This window comes from Mustelus asterias, chromosome 15 (assembly GCF_964213995.1).
Source record: "Mustelus asterias chromosome 15, sMusAst1.hap1.1, whole genome shotgun sequence".
In the NCBI taxonomy this organism is placed as follows: Eukaryota; Metazoa; Chordata; class Chondrichthyes; order Carcharhiniformes; family Triakidae; genus Mustelus; species Mustelus asterias.
In genome coordinates, this window is record NC_135815.1 from 62,246,374 (window position 1) to 62,272,318 (window position 25,945).

General features: G+C 43.0%; 1 protein-coding gene across 1 annotated transcript in view; it reads left to right on the plus strand.

Annotated features, from left to right (window-relative positions):
- LOC144504829 (synaptojanin-2-like) overlaps positions 1–25,945 on the plus strand; it is a 249,212-nt gene that overhangs the window by 210,417 nt on the left and 12,850 nt on the right. Inside the window, exons 22-25 of the mRNA XM_078230581.1 lie at positions 9,605–9,772; positions 9,880–10,005; positions 10,139–10,269; positions 22,558–22,666. Of these exons, the coding sequence (XP_078086707.1) occupies positions 9,605–9,772; positions 9,880–10,005; positions 10,139–10,269; positions 22,558–22,666 (534 nt within the window). The remainder of the gene's footprint in view (positions 1–9,604; positions 9,773–9,879; positions 10,006–10,138; positions 10,270–22,557; positions 22,667–25,945) is intronic.

The following is a 25,945-nucleotide window of genomic DNA, read 5'->3' on the forward strand; positions in this document are numbered from 1 at the left end:
CCCTGTAGCTAGCCAGAGTGGCATTTTCCAAGATACAAAGGCAATTAAATCTTTCAAAATTGTTTACAAGTAATTAGCATAAACCAATCACTTTACACTTGCTCCATTATAATATACAATCAGCGTGAAAACTTCATAGTACAGCTCATTTCTGTATCTCCAGATCACTCCCATTTTCTAGTTATAGATGTCTGATTTACGTGCTTTGCCAGACTAATGGCCTTGGTGTCTTTCTGTGAAGGCTCTTGTAAGAACACCTTTGTTTTTCAACCTGCGTGATTTTTAAACCTGTGTGACTATTAACCCTTTCAGTCCCCCCTTTGGCCATTGGCTGACCACCCAAAAAGGTCAATATGATGTTGAGAATACCATTCCCAACCCTTCAGGTGGGCCAGCCGTCCAGATGTTGAGAGGTACCCTGAACTATTTTGCTGTAAATTTCAGCTTTTAACTTCTCCCTTTCTTTTATTCAGGGCGCCATGGGAACACTACCCCTGTCCCTACAGTCATCCCTGTCCTGATTATTTTCCATCAATTGGTTAGGCAGTTCCCTGAACAAATAGGTCTCAGCAATGGTGTGTTCCTGATCGAATCAGTCTGTTGGCAGTCTGGGTGGCTAGGTTCACCTGTTTACGTTCCTTATGGGTCTGATATTTGAAGCGCCAGACACATTCATGGGTGATTTCCATAGTCCCCCGTATGGCCTGTCGGACCATTTGCCCCAGTGTCTCATCAATGTACAATGAGTCATCCCACCAGGCACCAAATGTGTATTCCAAAGATTTTTCCAGCAAGTGGAACCTTCCACAGTCAATGGGCCTGATTTTACCTTTGCGTTACGCCTGTTTTCATAGAAATCATAGAAACCCTACAGTGCAGAAGGAGGCCATTCGGCCCATCGAGTCTGCGCCGACCACAATCCCACCCAGGCCCTACCCCCACATATTTACCCGCTAATCCCTCTAACCTACGCATCTCAGGACTCTAAGGGGCAATTTTTAACCTGGCCAATCAACCTAACCCGCACATCTTTGGACTGTGGGAGGAAACCGGAGCACCCGGAGGAAACCCACGCAGACACGAGGAGAATGTGCAAATTCCACACAGTGACCCGAGCCGGGAATCGAATCCAGGTCCCTGGAACTGTGAAGCAGCAGCGCTAACCACTGTGCTCCCGTGCCGCGTGCAAAAACTTGGTAAAGTCGGGCGTGAGGCAAGTAGCGTGATCTGCACCCGCCTCTGTGCCGGTTTCCCCTTTACTAAGGCCCAAAAATGGCCGCAATCGGGACCGCACCAGAAACTGGCATGAAGGCCATTTAAATGCATTTGCAGGCATTTAAATTGACTTAATGGGCTGCACGCCCAACTTTACTGGCACTTCCCCCTTTACCACCATGTTCGCCCATCCAGAACCGGCGTGAAACAGGCATGCTCCATCGAAGTTGGGGGGGGGGGGTAGAGAGAAGGTGGGTCCACTGCCACTCTGCTTGAGATTGATGGGGGTGGAGGGGGGTCTGCTGCCATTCTGCCTGAGATCAGTGGAGGTTAATGGAGGTCCGCTACCACTCTGCCTGATTTTGGTGGAGAGGGAGGGGCCTGCGATCAGTCTGGGTGATGGGGGTGCGGGGGGGGGGGGGGGAGCGAATAAGGGGATCAGTATTGTTGTGGGGATGGGGCAATGTCTGTGGGGGCCAGGGGAAGGCATTATCTGGCCCGGGAGTGATGTGGCAGGGGAGTAGCATTTTATCATTTTCTTTTCTGCACATGTGCAGTTACAGGCGCTAATCAGAGCTGCAGAGGTTCGGATGCATTAAGCCCCGCCCATAGGCTCCCACTGCGCAGTTCGGAATTGCTGATATTTTTGCAGGCAGGGTGCGTATGGGGGTGCCTGAGAATGCGTCTAAAGGTTGGATCTGAAACACTCCCAGTTTCAAGTCCGCCCAGCACTGGGAATCAAAATGGTAAAATAGGGCCCAATGAGTCTGCTACATACAGACAAAAACTGTGATTATTTTCACAAAGTCAACCCCCGGCATGATCTCTGTTTCCGGGGTGCATCACTGAGTGGCGCCCACCTGCACTGCTTAACATGTCTCCTTCAATGGTAGGATATCAACGATTATTTTGCTGGTGTTCCCTCGAGGCTCGAGAGTCCGACAAGCACACACTATGTAATGCTCTGATTCTGAACAGCATTCTGTCGTGCTCCCATATGCCAGGCCCTCCTTATGGGTCATGTATCCTTTTATATTTGGCTCAGTGAACCCAGTCCCCTTCTTCTGTCCTTAGGATTTGATTTGAATCTGTAACTAAAGATTTCATAGGACGTACTTTCCTGTGGTACTGACATAATCAATATTATAGCCCCCTCTAGACCTCCTCTAGGTCGAATGACTACTAATTCATGTCGGTCCCATTGTTACAAAAGGGAGGTTCATCTCCTCTCTGGGAACTAACACTCAGCCACTCAAACAGAAGTACCTCCCTTCATCATCTGTTAAAGTGTTTGTGAGAAGGGGGATTATCTGCACTTAAACAGCTTTTAGTGGTCAAATCAAAATAACTACCTGAGACTTTCTCTATAAAAGAACAAGTAACACTTTATTTATCTAACTAACAGTAAACAGGTTAACTAAACCATTAACAATTTGAATAAAACACTATTCTAATGGAATGTTGTTTAGATAATTACAATTTTCACTTATTAACAAAAAAATATATAATTTTTTGTCACACTCAAAATGCAATCAGGTTTGTTGTCTTCCGGGACCTTCTGTCGTCTTTGCTGACTTCTTCTGTGTTCTGTTCTTCTGTTGTTACATTTACAATTGAGATGAGGTTTTCTTTTATGACATAAATATGGCTGTTACACTGGCAGACAGTTACTGTCTGTGTCTCTCTCTCGCTGTGATCTGTGGCAGTCGCTGGCAGGTGATCTTTTGGCAGTTTGGAGCTGGGAGCTGTGGCCTTTATGCCCCCGATAACATACCAAAAGTCCCCACAATATGATTAGTTTACAGGTTATCAAAACATAAAATTCAAATCCGATAAGTTGATGCTATTCAAATGCCTATTTCAAATTGATTGGTTAAAATTCAAAAACAACCTGTCGTCTTAGCAGCAATCAAAGCCTAGCCTAGCGATACAATTTCACTCTATGCTCGAACTTCACAACGCCTGTGAAAGTTGAGAAAGTTTATTTTTGTACAGGCAGACAAATAAATGTCGGGGGAATGGTTCCAAATCTCAAATCTTCAATGTCAGACCTAACCTCACCTCTCAGATTTCTGGCGAGATTATTACACGCCCACCCTTTGTCTTGGGCCTCAGTGTTCTTAATTATCCCTTCAATTACGTGATTAAATATTTCTGGAAGTCCCTCACTTTGTCTATTAAGGTGAATGCATACTCATTTCTGTAGGCTCCATACTATTGTCCCTTTCCAACTTCCGTGGCAACCCAGGACGAATAGCTATTCAGTTCAGACAATTGTACTGAATTAACTACCGAGTTTGCACTCCAAACAATCCCCGATACCTCCTTGTATGCTCCTTTATCTCGTATTCGTGGTTCAGGGGCAATTCTGTAAGTATCATTACAGGGAAGGATGTGGAAAAGATTGAAAGGGTGCAGAGGAGATTTACAAGGATGTTGCCTGGATTGAGTGGCATGCCTTATGAGGATAGGCTGAGGGAGCTCGGTCTTTTCTCCTTGGAGAGACGTAGGATGAGAGGAGACCTAATAGAGGTATAAAAGATGTTGAGAGGCATAGATCGGGTGGACTCTGAGGTTTTTTCCCAGGGTGGAAATGGCTGCTACGAGAGGACACAGGTTTAAGGTGCTGGGGGGTAGGTACAGGGGAAATGTTGGGGGGAAGTTTTTCACACACAGGGTGGTGGGCAAGTGGAATCAGCTGCCGTCAGTGGTGGTGGAGGCAAACTCAATAGGGTCTTTTAAGAGACTCCTGGATGAGTACATGGGACTTAATAGGATGGAGGGTTATAGGTAGGCCTAAAGGTAGGGATATGTTCGGCACAACTTGTGGGGCCGAAGGGCCTGTTTTGTACTGTAGTTTTTCTATGTTTCTATGTTTCTATAATCATCAATGATTCCCTGCAGCTGCACTTCCACCTTTTTAATGGCATTAGGGTGATCGTGGCATGTTGAAATGTAATATTGCTAATAACCCAAAACCATGTAGGTTACCCCTAGAGATACCATTGTCACACCATGTAGTAAAGTTTAGCTTTCCCAAGCCTAACTAACCCATCTGGGGGGGCTATATTGTGTTTGGACATTAGGTATGTTTTTGATATCCACAGTTATTAAGCTGGTAACATCTAATATCTCTATAATCAAGTCTTATCTATTACAAGCTTACATAGTTTATGACAATACTGGCCCTCAAAGCCAGGTTTTGTGACATTGAATAAATATTTCCACAAACCCAATATTTGAATCGTATATCCGTTAAATACCCAAATTGTCCTCTGTGAGTCTTTTTCATCTCTGAGTCCCATCTCAGACTATCCACAGACTGAATCAGTGATTCCGATTGATGTTTCTGGCCTTCCTTGGGACACAAGAACCTTAGATATCCAGATGTTGTGCTTCTTTATCCAATCTCCAGTTCCTCCGATGGGTAGCTGGTGTACACAATTCCACAACAGTTCTCAGAGTAAATATGAACCTGTGAAAACATTAATGTTGGTCCCCATCGGTCAGGTGGTCGTCAGGTTTGTTAGGGTCTTCAAACATTTTTAACGGAGTAGAATGCTTCCACCCACTTCCTGTCCTTGTATTTACAAGCACGCAGCTGTCATAATTACCTCGTACAGTCCATGCCAGTGCAGTTGGAGACCACGGTACTCTGGTCCCACTTTTACCATCACCTTGTGGCTCACTTTTGTTACTCTTGATTTTTCAACTTGCTGACCCCTCTCCAGATCCTGCACTGCCTATCAGTCTCTAACTTCTTTCTTAACCAAATTGTTCACTCAATTCTCTAAGGTACTCTCGGATCCTGCCTTCACGTGTCAGTGCATTGGTCCCCCCCTCTATGATTTGTTAAAGCAGAGTAATCTCTAGTGTGGAATGCTTCCACCCACCTAGTAAATTGATCCAAAATTACTAGACAATATTGTTTTCATTTCTCATGGGGGCAGAGAACTTATGACATTAATCTGTATCTGTTCCCACGGCCCTCTGGGAAGAGGCTGGTGATGTAGTTTTATTTTTATTGCTTTTCCAGGGTTGTACTGGGCACACGTAGTGCACTACTGGCAAAATTGTGCAGTTTTCACACTTATCCCACATCCCTCCAGCCTACGCTTAACATTTGCACATTTAATTGCTTCCCATAAATCTGCCATTATAAACTAACAGCCATGAGTTTCAGAGCGATTTAAAATCAAATCAACTGTTTGCTGAACTAGTTAACTTTTCTACAGACTCCAAACAGAACTAAGCACGCAATATAGAGATAGCCACAGCTCATAAATTTTAAACATGTCACTTTCCACTTCCAGCTTCTTAAAGTGACAGAGCAATGCAAGTTGTTTTTAAGCTAATTTCCAGTGCCTGATTTACTGCTATATCTGTAATTCAAACCTACAACACAAAGTTCTAAATTTTTAAGACAGTCGAATTTCCATTAGACAGATATTAATTGGTTACATTTCAACATTACTGATCTTATAACTGCAATGCAGCTTAGTCAAAATAATTTAAGAGCAAGCTGTTTCTCCTCCCCATTCCTTGAGATACGCCACCAATCACAATCACTTTACGCTTGCTTCATTATAATATCGAATCAGCGTGAAAGCTTCATAGTACAGCTCCTTTCTGTATATGTGGATCACTCCCATTTTCCAGCTACAGATGTCTGATTTACGTGCTTTGCCAGACTAATGGCCTTGGTGTCTGTCTGTGAAGGCCTTATAAGAAGATCTTTGTTTCTCCGCCTGTGTGATTTTTAACCTTGTGTGACTATTAACCCTTTCACGAACATACAGAAGTTATGAACCGGAAAGAACATACTAGTTTATATAAACTGTCCTATGCAGAATTATGCATCACAGCATATACTAACATGCATATACCAAACCCTCATAAGCACATCAGAAATAGGAGGAGGAGTAGGCCATTCAGCCCTCTGAGCCTGTTCTACCATTCAATGATGAATCTTCTACTACTTCTACTTCTATTGGCCAATCTTCTACTTCCAACAACAGAGTTGTTTTTCAAACTGGAGGCCTGTGACCAGCGGTGTGCCTCAGGGATCGGTGCTGGGTCCACTATTATTTGTCATTTATATTAATGATTTGGATGAGAATTTAAGAGCATGGTTAGTAAGTTTGCAGATGACACCAAGATTGGTGGCATGGTGACAGTGAAGAAAGTTGTCTAGGATTGCAATGGGATCTTGATCAATTGGGCCAATGGGCTGATGAATGGCAGATGGAGTTTAATTTAGATAAATGTGAGGTGATGCATTTTGGTAGATCAAACCAGGGCAGGACTTACTCAATTAATGGTAGAGCATTGGAGAGAGTTCTAGAACAAAGAGATCTCGGGGTCCAAGTTCATATCTCCTTGAAAGTGGAGTCATAGGTGGACAGCGTGGTGAAGAAGCCATTTGGCATGCTTGGTTTCATTGGTCAGAACATTAAATGCAGAAGTTGGGACGTCTTGCTGAAGTTGTACAAGACATTGATAAGGCCACACTTAGAATACTGTGTACAGTTCTGGTCACCCTGTTATAGAAAGGATATTATTAAACTAGAATGAGTGCAGAAAAGATTTACTAGGATGCTACCAGGGCTTGATGGTTTGAGTTATAAGGAGAGGCTGGATAGACAGGGACTTTCTTCCCTGGAGCGAAGGAGACTTAGGGTGGATCTTATAGAGGTATATAAAAATAATGAGGGGCATAGATAAGGTAGATAGTCAACATATTTTCCCAAAGGTAGGGGAGTCCAAAACTAGAGGGCACAGGTTTAAGGTGAGAGGGGAGAGATACAAAAGTGACCAGAGGGAAGAGGTACAAAAGGGACCAGAGGGGCAATTTTTTCATTCAGAGGGTGATGAGTCTGGAACGAGAGCTGCCAGAGGTTGTAGTAGAGCTGGGTACAATTTTGTCTTCTAAAAAGCATTTAGATAGTTACATGGGTAAGATGGGTACCGAGGTATATGGGCAAATGTGGGCAATTGGGACTAGTTTAATGGTTAAAAACTGGGCCACATGGACAAGTTGGGCTGAAGGGCCTGTTTCCATGCTGTAAATCTCTATGACTCTATCCCCTATTGAGCCATGTAATCTTCTGTGAAAAGCAAAAAATAAAAGACTGATTATGAGGGAAGGGAAAGCAATAAAAGACTGGAAACTTCTTCCCAACCACCTTAAGCAATCGAAACGGGACTGGGAAATCACAGTAGCTGTGATTTACATCATGGAATATCTACTTTTTGTGTGAGGTGATCTTTGCCCCATCCATAAATATGTCCAGCTCTCACATGGAGGAATTCAACCAGTCAGCATTCACCATACAGGCTAACAGCCTGTTCCACAAGTGCACAATTCTCTGGTAAAGGAAGAACCATTTCTCATCTAACCTGACTCTGCACTTTGCATAACTCAGTTGTTTGGTAGTACAGAACTTGAATATTGCTTGAAATAAAGAGACATTTTCTAGTCAAAGCTTTTTGTCAGGACTTTTGCAAGAAAAGAAATGCAAGGGAAATCAACAAATTTATACTGCATGGAAAGAGAGTCATGATTGGTTGGCAAGTGGACTCTGATAGAGGCTTTGCCATGGAGAATGCACCAGTTGATGGTGGCTGACATGTTAACTGCCAAGCATCGTTTGAAAATTTAAACCAGGCAGCTTGTTGCTGATTGGTCAAGGCATTGCCCTGAGGCACGAACTAGCAAATGGCTGTCACTTATTTTGTTTTGTTGAAACAGGCATGATGTGTTTACATGTTCTTTCTGTCTGCAAAGAACAGTGTCCTGTGTATTTATATATGGAAATTGCAGTCATGCAAATGTGCCATACTGCAAGCCTGATTGACAAACTTAAATTGTTAGCGATAGTCTTAGCATACTGAGGATTATTTAGCAATTGTTATCCAATCACAGAATCACATCTAATATAGGACACTGTGGCTGGAACTCTCTGGCTCTTCGTGCCAGCAGGATCTTCTGGTCCCATCGCCAGCACCACCCTGCCATGGGTTTCCCCAGTGGTGGGACCAGAATATCCTGCTGCCAGCCAACGGTGTTGCACCTCCTGCTGCAAGAAGGATGCTGCAGGGAAGCTAGAGAATCCTGGATTCCTGACAGCACAACATAAAATATTTTACACAGAAAAGGTATTAAATAATTATCCATATTTTTGTTAATGTGAAACTTAGCACTGTTGCTGAGCAACAATTCTGTTAATATAGGGAGGCATTTTCGACAACCGCATAGAAGGAAGCCATTTGGCCCATCCAATCAGTGGTAGTTCTTTAGAACAACAATCTAATTGGTCCCATCATCTAATTCTTCCCCACATCCCTACAATTTTTCTCCTTCAAGGGTTAATCCAATTTCTTTTTGAAAGCTACTATTAAATTTGTTTCTACCATCCTATCAAACATTACGAGGGAACTTGGTGCACCAATTGGAAGGTCATTAACTGAAGAAACTGTGCTTATAACAATCCTTTAAAAATAGCCTGACATTACCAACATTCCTAAACCCTCTCTGTACAACAGCAGGATTGGAACAACTACTCCCAATTTTCCTTCCCTTACTTCAGTTTCCCCTCTTGTTATGTTTCAATAAATGATCAATGGTTTTCTCTGACCCTACGGATTGTTCCTCCACTTCTCCTGCGCATTTCTGTTCATTTTAGCACCTCCAGTAGCAAGCATGTTCTCCACGCACAAATGATGTGGTCTATTTTGCCCCATCCATAGGCTTGAGCAATCCTTGCTGTTGTGACCATTTTTGGATCCTGATTCTGCCAGATTTCCCTCTCAAGAGGGATTGCTTCTGTAGGCTTACCTCACCACCTGATTTTCTCTCTCCAGGGATTCCTGCTGTCTCTGGATTCCTATCTGAATGTTCCAGATGGGTCTGGGTTGGTTGCTTTAAAGTTTCAATACCCAGAGACCTGTCTGCAATAAATTGCTAATCCCACTCGAGCTGATATTGAAACAGAACAACTGGCCTGTGTTTCCAGGAGCCAGAGTGGAGAGTAGCTTTTGGAGAGAATGGTAATATATCAAACATTAGGCAGTCATAAAGTAAAACTTCATTTCTGGATCTGGAGTGGAAAATGTATGAAAAATGTTCCCTGCAGTTTAGTATTAAGAATGAATTTTGTTGATGAATTGCTAGCCGATGAGAGAAGTGAGAAGTCAGGTCGATCAGATGAAGATGATGACTGTGATCAGCAGTCATTAAGAATTGAATCGATCCAGGGGTTAGATTGATGGTGTTAGAAAACCCTGCAGAGTAGCAGCAGTGGACACCTTAAATCTTTCTCACAGAACCCCCATGTTCTATCAAATGCCGTATGTTGAAGTTAACCAAATGCACATCCTTTCTGTGTAGGAGATATAGATGACGATTTAGAAGAAATTGTTCCTCAGCACCTGGTAACAGAACAAACAGAGAATAACAAAAATGCTCCCAAAGAGTCTCCAGAATTGAATGTTAAAGAAGTCCGTGAGTTTCAGTTATGCAGCAGACCACCATATCCTCAAAAGGAAGAAATAATAGGTATGTAATCACTTTTTCAACATGGTCAACATCAAATATTATTTATTTTACCAAAAGTTGGGGATTTTTGCTCTTGACTAACTATTCTATGACATCTCCTGTTGTAGACAATGCAACATGTTCCACAGTTAATCAGGAGGTAACGCCTCAAAGTGAATTTCGGCCACATCCAGCAAGCAGATCGATGTCAGTACCTGATCGCCCTCCACCTCCACAAAGACCTCCTCCTCCAAGTAAGAACTCCTACACTGTTAGCTATCCAATTTATAGATGAATATCCTAGTAAAGCTATTAGTCAATGGTCAAAAGACATTTATTTAATTATATTTATTTTAAACTGAATAGAAATCACATCTGTTTTTCTAGCCATACAGAGCATGAAGAAATCTTGCTCTGATATTTTGCTTTCATCTGAAGAAAGTCCTTTCCAGGCCTTGATTTCAAGTTCATCCCAGATTCCTCAAGGGACAATTCAACAACCTGTAAATGCTAACCAGGTACAGTACTTCAAATCTGCCACCCTTGGGACTGAGGCACTGCAGGATTTTGGATATTGTCAGATTTGGGGTCAAGCGGTTGGGCCGTGGGCAGTTTGAGGCAAGCTGGGTCAGGAGGGGTCAAGCGTTGCTTGGAGGATGGGATGAAATGGCATGTGAAGCCAGTAATTAGTCTGGAGCCGCATTGCACCAATGGAGCACCTACACATATTGTCCATGTAAGTCATTGTTTTAGTTTAATTCAATGAAAATTGATGCATGGAACAAACATTCCGGTTTTCAGGTAGCAGAACTTGGCGTTCTATGTGTAGTTGAAATTCAAAGTGATGCAGCACAAAAGGAAGCTGTTGGCCTATCATGCATGTGCCAGCACTTGGAAAGAGTTATACAACTAGTCTGATTTCCCTGTCCATTCCTCATAGCCCTGAAAATGTTCCTTTTTAAAGTGCTTATCAAATTCCCTTTTGAATGTTGCTGTTGAAACACCTTCCACCACCCTTTCAGCTAGTGAATGGCAAATATGAAGTTCCTGCTTTGTCTTTGTCAATGAGCTACAATCAGTGTCCTCTAGTTACTAGAGGACACTGATTTTAGCTCATTGACAAAGACCTTCCAGCAAATGGGAACCATTTCTCTCTATTTACTTCATCAAAATTCCTCAAAATTGCATCTCTCCTTAACCATCTATGGCCTACGAAGAATAATCACAGCTTCTTCAGTTTCTCCATATTGTTGTAAATAAGAAATTGTGTGGGAAATGTTAAGATAGAAGGATAGATTAGAGATACTTGTCCAGGTTGATATTACATACCAATGCATGGAATATGATCATTGAATAGAATTGGCAAAGGCAACCTGGACGGTGAGTTCATAGAGTATATGCCGGCAAGGTAACAAGCTATTTTAGACCTGACAGGACAGGATTAATTAATGACCCCATAGTAAAGGGTCCTCCAGGTAAGAGTCATCATAACATGAAAGAATTTCACATTCAATTTCAGAATGAGAAATGGAGGCATGAAACTAGAATCTTAAACTTAAATAAGGGCAATATAAGGGTATGAAGACAGAGTTGGCTAAAGTAGACTGGGAAAATAGGTTAACAGGTAAACCACGAGATAAGCAGTAGCAGACGTTTGTGGAGATATTTCATATGTCTTTGAACAAAGATATATTTCATTGAGAAAGAAAGTCTCTAAGAAAAGGATGCTCTGTCTGTGGCTAGCTAAGGAAGTTAAGGATGGTATCATGTTTGAAGCAAGACCTACAATGATCTGAGGATTAATGGTCGGCCGGAATATTGAGAACATTTTAGAAACCATCTAAATGGCTACAAATAATAGAATATAGAACAGTACAGCACAGAACAGGCCCTTTGGCCCATGATGTTGTGCCGAGCTTTAATAGAGAGAGAAATTAGAGTATGAGAGGAAACTAACAAGGCATATAAAAACGGACAGTAAGAGCTTCTACAAGTGCATAAAATAGAGAAGAGTGGCTAAATTGGTCCCTTAGAAGATGAGATTGAGAAATTAATAATGGAAAACAAGAAAATGGCACGGACTTTGAACAAGTATTTTGTATCTGTTGTCACAGTAGAAGACATGAAAAGCATTTCAAGAATAGTAGAGAGTCCAGATGCAAAAGGATGAGAGGGAGTTAAAACAATCATGATCACTAGAGAAAAACTACCAGGAAACTAATGGGATTAAAGGTTGACAAATCCTTTGGACCTGATGGCCTGCATCCTTGGGCCTTAAAAAAAAAAGTGACTGCAAAGATAGTGAATGTAATCTCCCAAAACTTTCTAGACTGTAGAAAGGTTCCAGCGTACTGGAAAACTGCAAATGCAACACCTCTACTCAAGAAAGGAAAAATCAATAGCAATAGGCCTGTTAGCCTAACATCTGTCATTGAGAAAATTCTGGAATCCATTATTAAGCAAGTAGTAGCAGGGCATTTAGAAAATCATAGTACAATGAGGAAGAATCAACAATGGTTTTGTGAAAAGAAAATTGTGTTTGACCCACTTATTAAGAGTTCTTTATGGCTGTAACAAGCACAATGATTTGATTTGATTTGATTTGATTTTGGTTTGATTTATTATTGTCACAAGTATTAACATACAGTGAAAAGTATTGTTTCTTGCGCACTATACAAACAAAGTATACCGTTCATAGAGAAGGAAATGAGAGAGTGCTACAGTAGTGTTACAGTCATAGCTCGGATGTAGAGAAAAATCAACTTAATGCAAGGTAAATCCATTCAAAATTCTGACAGCAGCAGGTAAGAAGTTGTTCTTGTTGGTACCTGACCTCAGACTTTTGTATCTTTTTCCCGATGGAAGAAGGTGGAAGAGAGAATGTCTGGAGTGCGTGGGGTCCTTAATTATGTTGGCTGCTTTGCTGAGGCAGCGGGAAGTGTAGACAGAGTCAATGGATGGGAGGCTGGTTTTTGCGATGTATTGGGCTACATTCACGACCCTTTGTAGTTCCTTGCGGTCTTGGGCAGAGCAGGAACCAGACCAAGCTGTGATACAACCAGAAAGAATGCTTTCTATGTGCATCTGTAAAAGTTGGTGAGAGTCATAGCTGACATGCCAAATTTCCTTAGTCTTCTGAGAAAGTAGAGGCGCTAGTGGGCTTTCTTAACTATAGTGTCAGCATGGGGGGACAGGACAGCTTGTTGGTGATCTGGACATCTAACAACTTCAAGCTCTCGACCTTTTCTACTACTTCTCCTTTACGCTTCCTGAAGTCGATGACAATCTCCTTCGTTGACTAAAGAAGTACGAGTGAATGTAGTCTGTTTGGATTTTCAATAGGCATCCAATAAAGTGCCACATACAAGGTTACTGCATAAGATAAGAGCTCATGTTTTTTAGAGTGATATATTAGCATGGATAGAGGATTGGCTCACTAACAGGAATCAGAATCAGGATAAATTGGGTCATTTCCATGTTGGCAAACTATAACTAGTGGAGTGCCACAGAGATGGGTGCTGGGGTCTCAAGTATTTACAACTTATATGAAAAACCTGGATGAAGTGACCAACTGTATTGTAACCACATTTGTTGATGATAGAAAGAAAGATGGATAGGAAAGCAAGTTGTGAGGATGATATAAAGAGTCTGCAAAGGGATATATAGATGGGCATAAAATTAATCAGATGGAGGTTGTCCACTTTGAAGAATAGGAAAGCAGAATATCACTTAAATGGAGAGATTGCAGAATGCTGTGGTACAGAGGAATCTGGGTGTCCTTGTGTATATAAATATCACAAAAGGTTATAGTTATGTATGGTATGTAATTAGCGAAGCAAACAGAATATTGGCCTTTATTGCAATTGAGAAAAGTAGGAAAATCTTGCTATAACTATACAGGGTATTGTGTACAGTTTTGATTTCCTTACTTAAGGAGGGATATACTTGCATTGAGAGCTGTTTAGAGAAAGGATGAAGGGGTTGTCTTATGAAAGAAAGTTTGAGCAGGTTGAGCCTGTATTCATTGGAGTTTAGAAGAATGAAAGGTGGTCTTATTGAAACATTCCAAAGGAGTTTGACAGGTGGTTCCTAAGAGGATGTTTCCCTTTGTGGGGGTTTGGGTTTCAAGGCAGAGATGAGGAAAACATTATGCTCTGAGGATCACTAGTCTTTGGAATTCTCTATCCCAGAAAACAATGGAGGCTGAACCATTGAATATATTCAAGGTTGAGTTAAACAGATTTTTGATCTGCAATGGAGTGAGGAATGTGAGGGAGTGGTATGGGGATGGGCCAAATGGCCTACTCATGCTCGTATTATGCACAATCTATGATCTTACAGTACTGAGGGGGCCATTTAGCCAACCAAGTTTCAAGTTAGTTCTCAGCAAGAGAAATCAGCCAGTTTCACTTGCCTGCCCTTTCCCTATACTATTAGAATCCCTACAGTACAGAAGGAGGCCATTCGGCCCATCCAGCCTGCACTGACAACAATCCCACCCCATCCCCGTAACCCCGCACATTTACCCTGCTAATCCCCCCGAAACGAGGGTCAATTTAGCATGGCCAATCAACTTAACCTGCATATCTTTGGATTGTGGGAGGAAACCGGAACACCCGGAGGAAACCCATGCAGACATGGGGAGAATGTGCATACTCCACACAGTGACAGCACGGTAGCACAGTGGTTAGCACTGCTGCTTCACAGCGCCAGGGACCTGGATTCGATTCCCGGCTTGGGTCACTGTCTGTGTGGGAGTTTGCACATTCTCCTCGTGTCTGCGTGGGTTTCCTCCGGGTGCTCCGGTTTCCTCCCACAGTCCAAAGATGTGCGGGTTAGGTTAATTGGCCATGCTAAAATTGCCCCTTAGTGTCCTGAGATGCGTAGATTAGAGGGATTAGTGGGTAAAATATGTAGGGATATGGGGGTAGGGCCTGGGTGGGATTGTGGTCGGTGCAGACTCGATGGGCCGAATGGCCTCTTTCTGTACTGTAGGGTTTCTATGATTTCTATGATTTCTGTGACCCAAGACAGGAATCGAACCCAGATTCCTGGCACTGTGAGGCAATAGTGCTAACCAGTGTGCCGCCCTGTAATTTATTTCTGTCTTCAGGAGCTTATCCAATTCTCATAGGATCATACAGTACAGAAGAGGCCTTTTGACTATTGAGTCTGCACTGACACGTGAGAAACACCTGACCTCCTACCTAATCCATATATTGATTCAGAATTAAGAGAGGCTTGTTGCAAAATCAGGGTTGTTTTCAGAGGAGATTTCAGTTTCATGTAGATTAGGAAGATCAGAGTAGCTTAAGTAAGGAAGGTAATGAATTTCTCGAGTGGATTCATACAGTTTTCGGGAGCCAACAAAGAAAAGCTGTCCTAATGTTACCCTCCTAATCCCCCTGACACTAGGGGGCAATTTATCATGGTTAATCAACCTAATGCACACATCTTCGGAGTGTGGGAGGAAACCAGAGCACCTGGAGAAACCCACACTGACATGGGGAGAACGTGCAAACTCCACACAGATAGTTACCCAAGGCCAAAATTGAACCAGGGTCCTTGGCGCTGAAAGGCAGCAGTGCTAACCACTGTGCCACCATGGCACCCCTGATGATTCACCAATCTCTGATCTTCCCCCAATTATTGACCACACTCCGATACCTCCCTGATTACTGAACACCACCCATCCTCTCAATCATCTCTGATCATCCCCAATCACAGACTTCCTCCCCAGTAATGTCTAACCCCAACAACTATAAAATGGACCCAATCCTGGGCTGCTGCTTTTCATAGAATCATTACAGTGCAGAAGGTTGCCATTTGGCCCATTCAGTCTACACCAACACCCTGACAGAGCATCCCACCCAGATCCTATCCCCATAACCACACATATATACCCCACTAATCCCCTAGCTTATACATCTTGGGACGCTAAGGGGCAATCTTAGCATTTCCAATCCATCTAACCTGCACATCTTTGGACTGTGGGAGGAAACCCCACAGACACAGGAAGAATGTGCAAACTCCACACAGACAGTGACTCAAGGGCTGCCTCTGGCAGATGTGAGGCAGCAGTGTTAGCCACCATACCATTCACTGGAGATTATCTGCAAACAAAGAACAAAGAAAATTACAGCACAGGAACAGGCCCTTCGGCCCTCTAAGCCTGCACCGACCATGCTGCCTGACTTAACTAAAACCCCCTACGCTTCCGGGAACCATATCCCTCTATTCCTAACTCATTCATGTACTTGTCAAGATGCCCCTTAAAAGTCACTACCGTATCCGCTTCCACTACCTCCCCCGGCAACAAGTTCCAGGCACCCACCACTCTCTGTGGAAAAAATCTGCCTCGTACATCTCTTTTAAAACTTTCCCCTCGCACCTTAAACCTATGCCCCCTAGTAATTGACTCTTCCCCCCTGGGAAAAAGCTTCTGACTATCCACTCTGTCCATGCCTCTCATAATCTTGTCCCCCTCAACCTCCGTCACTCCAGTGAGAACAAACCAAGTTTCTCCAACCTCTCCTATAGCTAATGCCCTCCATACCAGGCAACATCCTGGTAAATCTTTTCTGTACCCTCTCCAAAGCCTCCACATCCTTCTGGTAGTTTTGCGCACCAGAATTGAACATTATATTCCAAGTGCGGCCTCACTAAAGTTCTATAAAGTGTCAACATGACTTGCCAATTTTTAAACTCAATACCCCGGCCGATGAAGGCAAGCATGCCGTATGCCTTCTTGACTACCTTCTCGGCACGGTAGCACAGTGGTTAGCACTGCTGCTTCACAGCTCCAGGGTCCCGGGTTCGATTCCCGGCTCGGGTCACTGTCTGTGTGGAGTTTGCACATTCTCCTCGTGTTTGCGTGGGTTTCCTCCGGGTGCTCCGGTTTCCTCCCACAGTCCAAAGATGTGCGGGTTAGGTTGATTGGCCAGGTTAAAATTGCCCCTGAGATGCGTAGGTTAGAGGGATTAGCGGGTAAATATGTGGGGGTAGGGCCTGGGTGGGATTGTGGTCGGTGCAGACTCGATGGGCTGAATGGCCTCCTTCTGCACTGTAGGGTTTCTATGATTTCTATGATTTCTCCACCTGCGTTGCCACTTTCAGTGACCTGTGTACCTGTACACCCAGATCCCTTTGCCTATCAATACTCTTAAGGGTTCTGCCATTTACTTTATATTTCCTATCTGTATTAGACCTTCCAAAATGCATTACCTCACATTTGTCCGGATTAAACTCCATCTGTCATCTCCTCCGCCCAAGTCTCCAACTGATCTATATCCTGCTGTATCCTCTGATGGTCCTCATCGCTATCCACAAATCCACCAACCTTTGTGTTGTCTGCAAACTTACTAATCAATCCAGTTACATTTTCCTCCAAATCATTTATATATATTACAAACAGCAACAGCACTTCAACAACTTTTACTGGTCAAATCAAAATAACTACCTGAGACTCCCGCTATAAAGCAACAAGTAATGCTTTATTTATCTAACAGTAAACAGGTCAACTAAACTATTAACAAACTAATTAAAACACTATTCTAATGGAATGCTGTTTAAATACAATACTCATTCATTAAACAAAATTATATAATAGAATTTCGTCACTCTCAAAATATAACCAGGTTTGTCGTCTTCCAGGACCTTCTGACTTTTTTGCTGATTTTCTTCTGCCTTCACTATCTTCTGTTGGTACCTATACAATTGAGATGAAGCTTTCTTTTAAGACATAAATGTGGCTGTTACACTGGCAGAGTGTCTCTCTCTAAAGCTGTGAACTGTGGCAGTTGCTGGCAGGCGGTCTTCTGGCAGTTCTCTGGAGCTGGAAGCTGGTTTTATACCCCTGATAACATACCAAAAACCCCCACAATAGGATTGGTTTACCATTTACCAAAACATCAAATTCAAATCTGATAGGCTGCTGCTATTCAAATGCCTAGTTTAAACTGATTGCCTAAAATTCAAAAGTAACCTGTCGTCCTGCCTAGGCTCGCGATACAGTGTTTCACTTTATGCTCTCTGTGTACTGCACACCTGCATCTCTTTTAACACTCTAAAAAAGGTAGCATTTTTTGCTATGCTTAAACAGACCATGCAATTTTACAATTCTTAGCTTTTTTTATAATTTTACAAACACTAACTTCACAACAGCTTGCACCATTTAATTTACAATGCCTTTCCTCATTCTTCATTTGATTGCCTGCTCCACTGACCAACCCCTGAGTAGATGGAAACTCAGAAGACAAAATTGCTGTCTTATCCAGCCAGGAATACAGATCAAAGAACATAACCAAAGTCACATCTGGGTGAACTGTTGAGGGAGGTTTAGTGACTGTGGTGACTGTTCTTTTAAGTGCAATACAGCAGAGTAATGATCACATGGCCTGTGTTGCCCTTCTTACCATAGTGACCAAAGCAGTGTTTCTTAAGAGAGAGCTCTACAGATATTAGAGGGCTGACCAGAAAAAGTGAAAGTTATCCTATCTTATATGCTGCAACGAATGATGCAAAATTAAGTAGAAGTAAAGATTTGCTACAAACGTTTGCTGAGATATTAATTTTAAAATAAACTAGTTTTCTCATTAAAAATGTATCAGTCCATGTCTAAGATTGGAGAAATGCACCTCGAAGCTGTGTGAGGTTACGATCTAGTTCATTTAGTATGGAGCTTCGTGCCACAATCTTTGGCCACATTATCTATGAGCAGATATTGCTAGGCAGGAAAGGCAAACTCCTGATTGGAAGGGATGTACATTCCTCTACTGAGAGAGATCTGTGATGCTGAGGAAAATATCTAGCGTAGAACTGTAATGTCCTAACTATGTTTGGGGTTGTAAAAAGGTGTGGTTTGTACATGTAGACTAAGACTAACAACAACGTTTATTGTAAGAGCTCTTCCTTGTACAGAATACAAACTGAAAGTAAAACAGCAACCTGTGCAACACCCTAATGACATCACAATTAAGTCATGTGATCAACTCTTAAAGCAATCAAGCAACCATTTAAATATATAACAAGAACTGAAATTTGGAATCTTGACTTTCACAAAATGTAAACTGCAATATTAATGTCAAGTGGTCTGCCTCCCTGGTGCCGGGGTCCTGGATGTCTCTGAGTGGGTAGGAATCATCCTAAAAAAGGCGGGTAACTAGACAGATGTCATTGTCCACATTGGTGCAAATGACGTAGGCAGAAAGAGCAGGGAGGTCCTGCGAGAGCAATTCAGGGAGTTGGGTAGTAGGCTAAAAAGCAGGGCCTCTAGGGTAGCGATCTCTGGACAATCCCAGTGCCACAAGCTAGTGAGGCGAGGAACAGGGAGACTGCACAGCTGAACGTGTGGCTAAAGGACTGGTGCAGGAGGGAGGGTTTCGAATTTGTGGATCACTGGGAAGTCTTCAAGAGAGGATGGCACCTGTACAAGAAGGACGGGTTGCACCTAAACTGGAGGGGTACGAATATCCTAGCTGGGAGTTTTGCTAGTGTGGTTCGGGTGGGTTTAAACTAAAGTGGCAGGGGGGTGGGGATCAGAACAATAGGTCATTAAGCATAGAGGCTGGGAACGAGGTTGGGGCCAAGACAAGGCTATCTAAGAGGAAGGGCATTCTGGGGGAGGATGACCTCAGTGGGCCTGGAGGTCTGGAGTGCATCTGCTTCAATGCAAGGAGCGACACGGGCAAGACAGATGAGCTTAGAGCCTTAATGCTTGCGCGGAACTTGGATGCGGTTGCAGTGACGGAGACTTGGTTAAAAGGACAGGACTGGCAGCTGAATATTCTGGGGTATAAGTGTTTTAGGCGAGACAGAGGAGGGGTGAGGAGAGGTGGGAGAGTAGCAATGCTGGTCAGGGAGCATATTACAGCGGTACATAGGGTGGACAATATGGAAGGGTCAGGTAACGAGTCACTGTGGGTGGAGCTCAGAAACAGGAAGGGCGCAGTCACTATGCTGGGGGTATACTACAGGCCTCCCAACAGCCCACAGGAAGTTGAGGAACGGATATGTAAGGAGATTCTGGACAGGTGCAGAAAAAATAGGGTTGTTGTAGTGGGAGATTTTAATTTCCCTTGTTTAGACTGAAAATCGCTTAGGGCTGGGGGCCTGGATAGGGAAGAATTTATAAAATGCATACAGGAAGGTTCTTTGGAACAATATGTTGACAGTCCAACTAGAGAGGGGGCTATACTGGACCTAGTACTGGGGAATGAGCCCGGTCAGGTCATCAAAGTTGCAATAGGGGAACATGTGGCAAATAGTGACCACAATTCTGTAAACTTTAGGATAGTAATGGAAAAAGATGAGTGTTGTCCTCTGGGTAAGGTGCTGAATTGGGGGAAGGCTAACTACAGCCGGATTAGGCAGGATTTGGTGGCTGTTGATTGGGAGAGGCTGTTCGAGGGTAAATCCACATCTGGCATGTGGGAGTCTTTTAAGGAGCAGTTGATGGGACTGCAGGACAGGCATGTGCCTGTAAAGAGGAAGGATAGGAAAGGTAGGATTCGAGAGCCGTGGATAACCAGTGAAATTGTGGGTCTAATCAAAAAGAAAAAAGAGGCATACATGAGGTCCAGGCAGCTAAAACAGATGAAGCACTGGAGGAATACAGAGAAAGTAGAAAATAACTCAAACAGGGACTTAGAAGGGCAAAAGGGGTCCCGAAATGTCCTTGGCAGACAGGATTAAGGAGAATCCGAAGGCATTTTATACGTACGTTAGGAACAAGAACATAAGAACATAAGAAATAGGAGCAGGAGAAGGCCATCTAGCCCCTCGAGCCTGCCCCGTCATTCAATAAGATCATGGCTGATCTGAAGTGAATCAGTTCCACTTACCCGCCTGCTCCCCATAACCCTTAATTCCCCTACCGATCAGAAATCCAAGAGGGTTGTTAGGGAAAGAACCGGACCTCTCGGGGACAAAGGAGGGGAATTATGCTTCGAACCAAAGGAAGTAGGTGAGATCCTAAACGAATACTTTGCATCAGTATTCACAAAGGAGAGGGACATGTTGACTGGTAGTGTCTCAGAGAGATGTGTTGACCCGTTAGAAAAAATCTCAATTTCAAGAGAGGAAGTGTTAGGTTTTTTAGGAAACATTAAGACAGACAAATCCCCAGGGCTGGATGGCATCTATCCTAGACTCCTCAGGGAGGCAAGAGATGCAATTGCTGGGCCTCTAACAGAAATCTTTGTCTCTTCACTGGACACAGGTGAGGTCCCAGAGGATTGGAGGATAGCAAATGTGGTCCCGTTATTTAAGAAGGGTAGCGAGGATAACCCGGGCAATTATAGGCCGGTGAGCTTGACGTCCGTGGTAGGGAAATTGTTGGAGAAGATTCTTAGAGATAGGATATATGTGCATTTAGAACTGAATAATCTCATTAGAGATAGACAGCATGGTTTTGTACGAGGGAGGTCATGCCTCACAAGTTTGGTTGAGTTTTTTGAGGAGGTGACAAAAACGATTGACGAGGGAAGGGCCGTGGATGTTGTCTATATGGATTTTAGTAAAGCGTTTGACAAGGTCCCTCATGGCAGGCTGGTGCAAAAGGTTAAATCTCACAGGATAAAAGGTGAGCTCGCTAGATGGGTGGAGAACTGGCTTAGCCATAGAAGACAGAGGGTAGCAGTGGAGGGGTCTTTTTCCGGTTGGAGATCTGTGACTAGTGGTGTTCCGCAGGGCTCTGTACTGGGACCTCTGCTGTTTGTGATATATATAAATGATTTGGAGGAAGATGTAACTGGTGTGATCAGTAAGTTTGCGGACGACACGAAGATTGTTGGAGTTGCGGATAGTGATGAACATTGTCAGAGAATACAGAAGGCTATAGATAGGCTGGAACATTGGGCGGAGAAATGGCAGATGGAATTTAATCCAGATAAATGCGAAGTGATGCATTTTGGTAGATCTAATGTAAGGGGGAGCCATACAATAAATGGCAGAACCATCAGGAGTATAGACACACAGAGGGACCTGGGTGTACAAGTCCACAGATCCTTAAAGGTGGCAGCACAGGTGGAGAGGGCAGTGAAGAAGGCATATGGCATGCTTGCCTTTATTGGACGGGGCATAGAATATAAAAGTTGGCATATGATGTTGCAGCTGTATAGAACGTTGGTTAGGCCACATTTGGAATACTGCGTCCAGTTCTGGTCACCACACTACCAGAAGGACGTGGAGGCTTTGGAGAGAGTACAGGGAAGGTTTACCAGGATGTTGCCTGGTATGGAGGGTCTTAGCTATGAGGAGAGATTGGGTAAACTGGGGTTGTTCTCCCTGGAAAGACAGAGGATGAGGGGCGACCTAATAGAGGTGTATAAAATTATGAAGGGCATAGATAGGGTGAACAGTGGGAAGCTTTTTCCCAGGTCGGAGGTGACGAACACCAGGGGTCACGGGTTCAAGGTGAGGGGGGCAAGGTTCAACACAGATGTCAGGGGGACGTATTTTACACAGAGGGTGGTGGGGGCCTGGAATGCACTGCCAAGCAAGGTGATTGAGGTGGACAGGCTGGGATTGTTTAAGACTTATCTAGATAGCCACATGAACAGACTGGGAATAGAGGGATACAAAAGAATAGTCTAGTGGGCACATGAGCAGCGCAGGCTTGGAGGGCCGAAGGGTCTGTTCCTGTGCTGTATTGTTCTTTGTTATTCATAGAAAGGTGAATTTGAATAGCTTTTTTTCATCTGACACACACAAAAGGCCTTCCTTAGCTATATTTGTATATTGGGTTTTGCCTGATATTTTTAATTTTTTGATATTTCAGTTGAACTTAATGTAATCTTGTTTCTCAGTCTTCATCTAGAACTGGAATTAGCAAACCATATAATGTGAAACAAATTAAAACAACATCTGCCAGAGAAGCAGAAGAGACAATAAGACATTTAATAGAACTGAAAACAGGTAAGTTCTTATGTAAATTGTGATTCTAGTATGCTGTTGGCTATCCAGCAGTGCATGAATATAAGATAAGAACAGATTGTTAGTGCAGGATCATTGGTATTTTGGGAAAAGTAAATGAAGATAGAAATATCAAAAGATTTCTTGATAAGATACTGTAGTAATGATAAAGCTTCTGAGAGTTGCATTACAGCAGGTTTTTTATAAATACCCTTGTATAAAAAAACTTCTGGAGCCAATGTAAACTAGAGTATTTCCAGTTAAATACTATTTATATGAAAATAGTTGACAACAAGAATCATTAGAAAACTATAACAATATTCTCCTAGGTTATTGTATATTTCTTCTGTATATTTCACAATTGAGAAACAATAAACTCAAAACAGGTTCCAGTACAACTATTCAGTTAAAGTATTGAATCCGTTTTCCAAAATTGATTTTATCCAGAAAATTATATTCATTCAAAATTAAATTAGTTATGGTGGACATTTATTTTAGCAATTGGCCCATAGGAAAGCACTACACAGCTTATGTTTGTATTGTGTGAATTGAGTACATGAGATATCCTGCAGGTGGTGTCTAGATGTGTGAATAGAATGATAAGTGGCAGTGCAGTATGGCAGTCCTATGTTGCAGTCAGGACCAATTGAGGGCATACTTTATCTCTGTAGTGTTCAAGACGCAATATGAGCTCAATGTCCTAAGTAATGACATGAAAATGCAATTTAAGTTCAAGGATTTGAATGTCCTTATTTGCATCATTTTATTATTATGACTCCGCAATAAAGAGTGGAAGAAATTGGTGCTGAAGTTACATAGAAACAGAAAAACTGCAGCACAAAACAGGCCCTTCGGCCCCACAAGTTGTGCCGAACATATCCCTACCTTTTAGGCCTACCTATAACCCTCCATCCTATTAAGCCCCATGTACTCATCCAGGAGACTCTTAAAAGACCCTATTGAGTTTGCCTCCACCACCACCGACGGCAGCCGATTCCACTCGCCCACCACCCTCTGTGTGAAAAACTTCCCCCTAACATCTCCCCTGTACCTACCCCCCAGCACCTTAAACCTGTGTCCTCTCGTAGCAGCCATTTCCACCCTGGGAAAAAGCCTCTGAGAGTCCACCCGATCTATGCCTCTCAACATCTTATATACCTCTATTAGGTCTCCTCTCATCCTACGTCTCTCCAAGGAGAAAAGACCGAGCTCCCTCAGCTTATCCTCATAAGGCATGCCACTCAATCCAGGCAACATCCTTGTAAATCTTCTCTGCACCCTTTCAATCTTTCCCACATCCTTCCTGTAATGAGGCGACCAGAACTGAGCACAGTACTCCAAGTGGGGTCTGACGAGGGTCTTATATAGCTGCATCATTATCCCCAGACTCCTAAACTCAATCCCTCGATTGATAAAGGCCAGCACACTGTACGCCTTCTTAACCACCTCCTCCACCTGCGGGGCTGAAGTTGGTTGAGCCTGCTCCACTATTCAGTAAGATCATGGTTCATCCTCAACATCAACTCCACTTTCTTGCTTAATCGCCATATCCTTTAATAGAGCCCCAAAATTGTATTGATCTCAGTCATCAATCATGAAGCATCATTGCACATTTCCCTTTCTCAATCTATAGCCATTCATAGAATAACCTGCCGCCTTGTTTTTGCTACCAAAGTAGATAACCTCACATTTATTCACATTATACTGCATTTGCCAATCATTTACCCACATACTTAACTTGTGCAAATCACACTGAAGGATATCTGCATCCTCCTCACTGCTCACCCTCTCACCCACCCCAAATTTGGAGATATTAAATTCAGTTCCCTCATCTACATAATTAATATACATTATGAATAGCTGGTGTCCTAGTATTGATCCCTGCGGTACCCCACTGGTCACTGCTTGCCACTTGGAAAAAGACCCATTTAGTCTTGCTCTTTGTTTCCTGTCTGCCAATCAGTCTTCTATCCATCTCAATACACTATATCCAATCCCATGTGCTTTAATTTTACATGCTGATCTCTTGTGTTGGACCTTGTCGAAAGCCTTCTGAAAGTACAAATAAACCACATCCAAACACTCCCCCCCCCGCCCCCCTCCTCCATCAACTCTACTAGTTACATCCTTGAAGAATTCCAGTAGATTTGCCAAGCATGATTTCCCTTTCATAAATCCATGCAGCCTCTGTCTGATCCTGCCATTTTTTACCAAGTGCTCTGCTGTAAAATCTTTGGTAATGGATTCCAACAATTTCCCCACTACCGACTGGTCTTTAATTCCCTGTTTTTTTCTCTACCTCCCTCTTTAAATAGTGGGGTTACATTATCTACCCTCCAATCTGTAGGAACTGTTCCAGAGTCTAGAGAATCTTGGGAGCTGACCACCAATGCATTCACTATTTCTCGAGCCACATCCTTAAATACTCGAGAATATAGATTATCAGGCCCGGGGGGATTTATCAGCCTTCAATCCCATCAGTTTCCCCAATACCATTTCCCTACCACTACTGATTTCCTTACTGCCTCCCTCACTAAACCCTGTGTTTGCCAACATTTCTGATATGTTATTTTTGTCCTCCTTTGTGAAGACATTTGTTCCCATTATAAATTGCCCTGTTTCTGACTCTAAGGGACTTGCATTTGTCTTTACCAATCTTTTTCTCTTCACACTTGATTTTATTTTATTTATTGTCACTTGTATTGGTATGCAGTGAAAAGTATTGTTTCTTGCGCGCTATACAAAGCATGAGAAAGAATGGAGAGGGTGCAGAATGTAGTGTTACAGTTATAGCTAGGGTGTAGAGAAAGATCAACTTAATACGAGGTAGGTCCATTCAAAAGTCTGATGGCAGCAGGGAAGAAGTTGTTCTTGAGTCCATTGGTACATGACCTCAGACTCTTGTGTTTTGTTTCTGAAGGAAGAAGGTGGAAGAGAGAATGTCCGGGGTGCGTGGGGTCCTTAATTATGCTGGCTGCTTTTCTGAGGCAGCGGGAAGTGTAGACAATGTCAATGGATGGGAGGCTGGTTTGAGTGATGGACTGGGCCTCATGCACGATCTTTTGTTGTTTCTTGTAGTCCCGGACAGAGCAGGAGTCATACCAAGCTGTGATACAACCAGAAAGAATGCTTTCTATGGTGCATCTGTAGAAGTTGGCGCGAGTTGTAGCAGACATGCCAAATTTCCTTAGTCTCCTGAGAAAGTAGAGCTTCCTTAACAATAGTGTCTGCATGGAGGGACCAGGACAGATTGTTGGTGATCTGGACACCTAAAAACTTGAA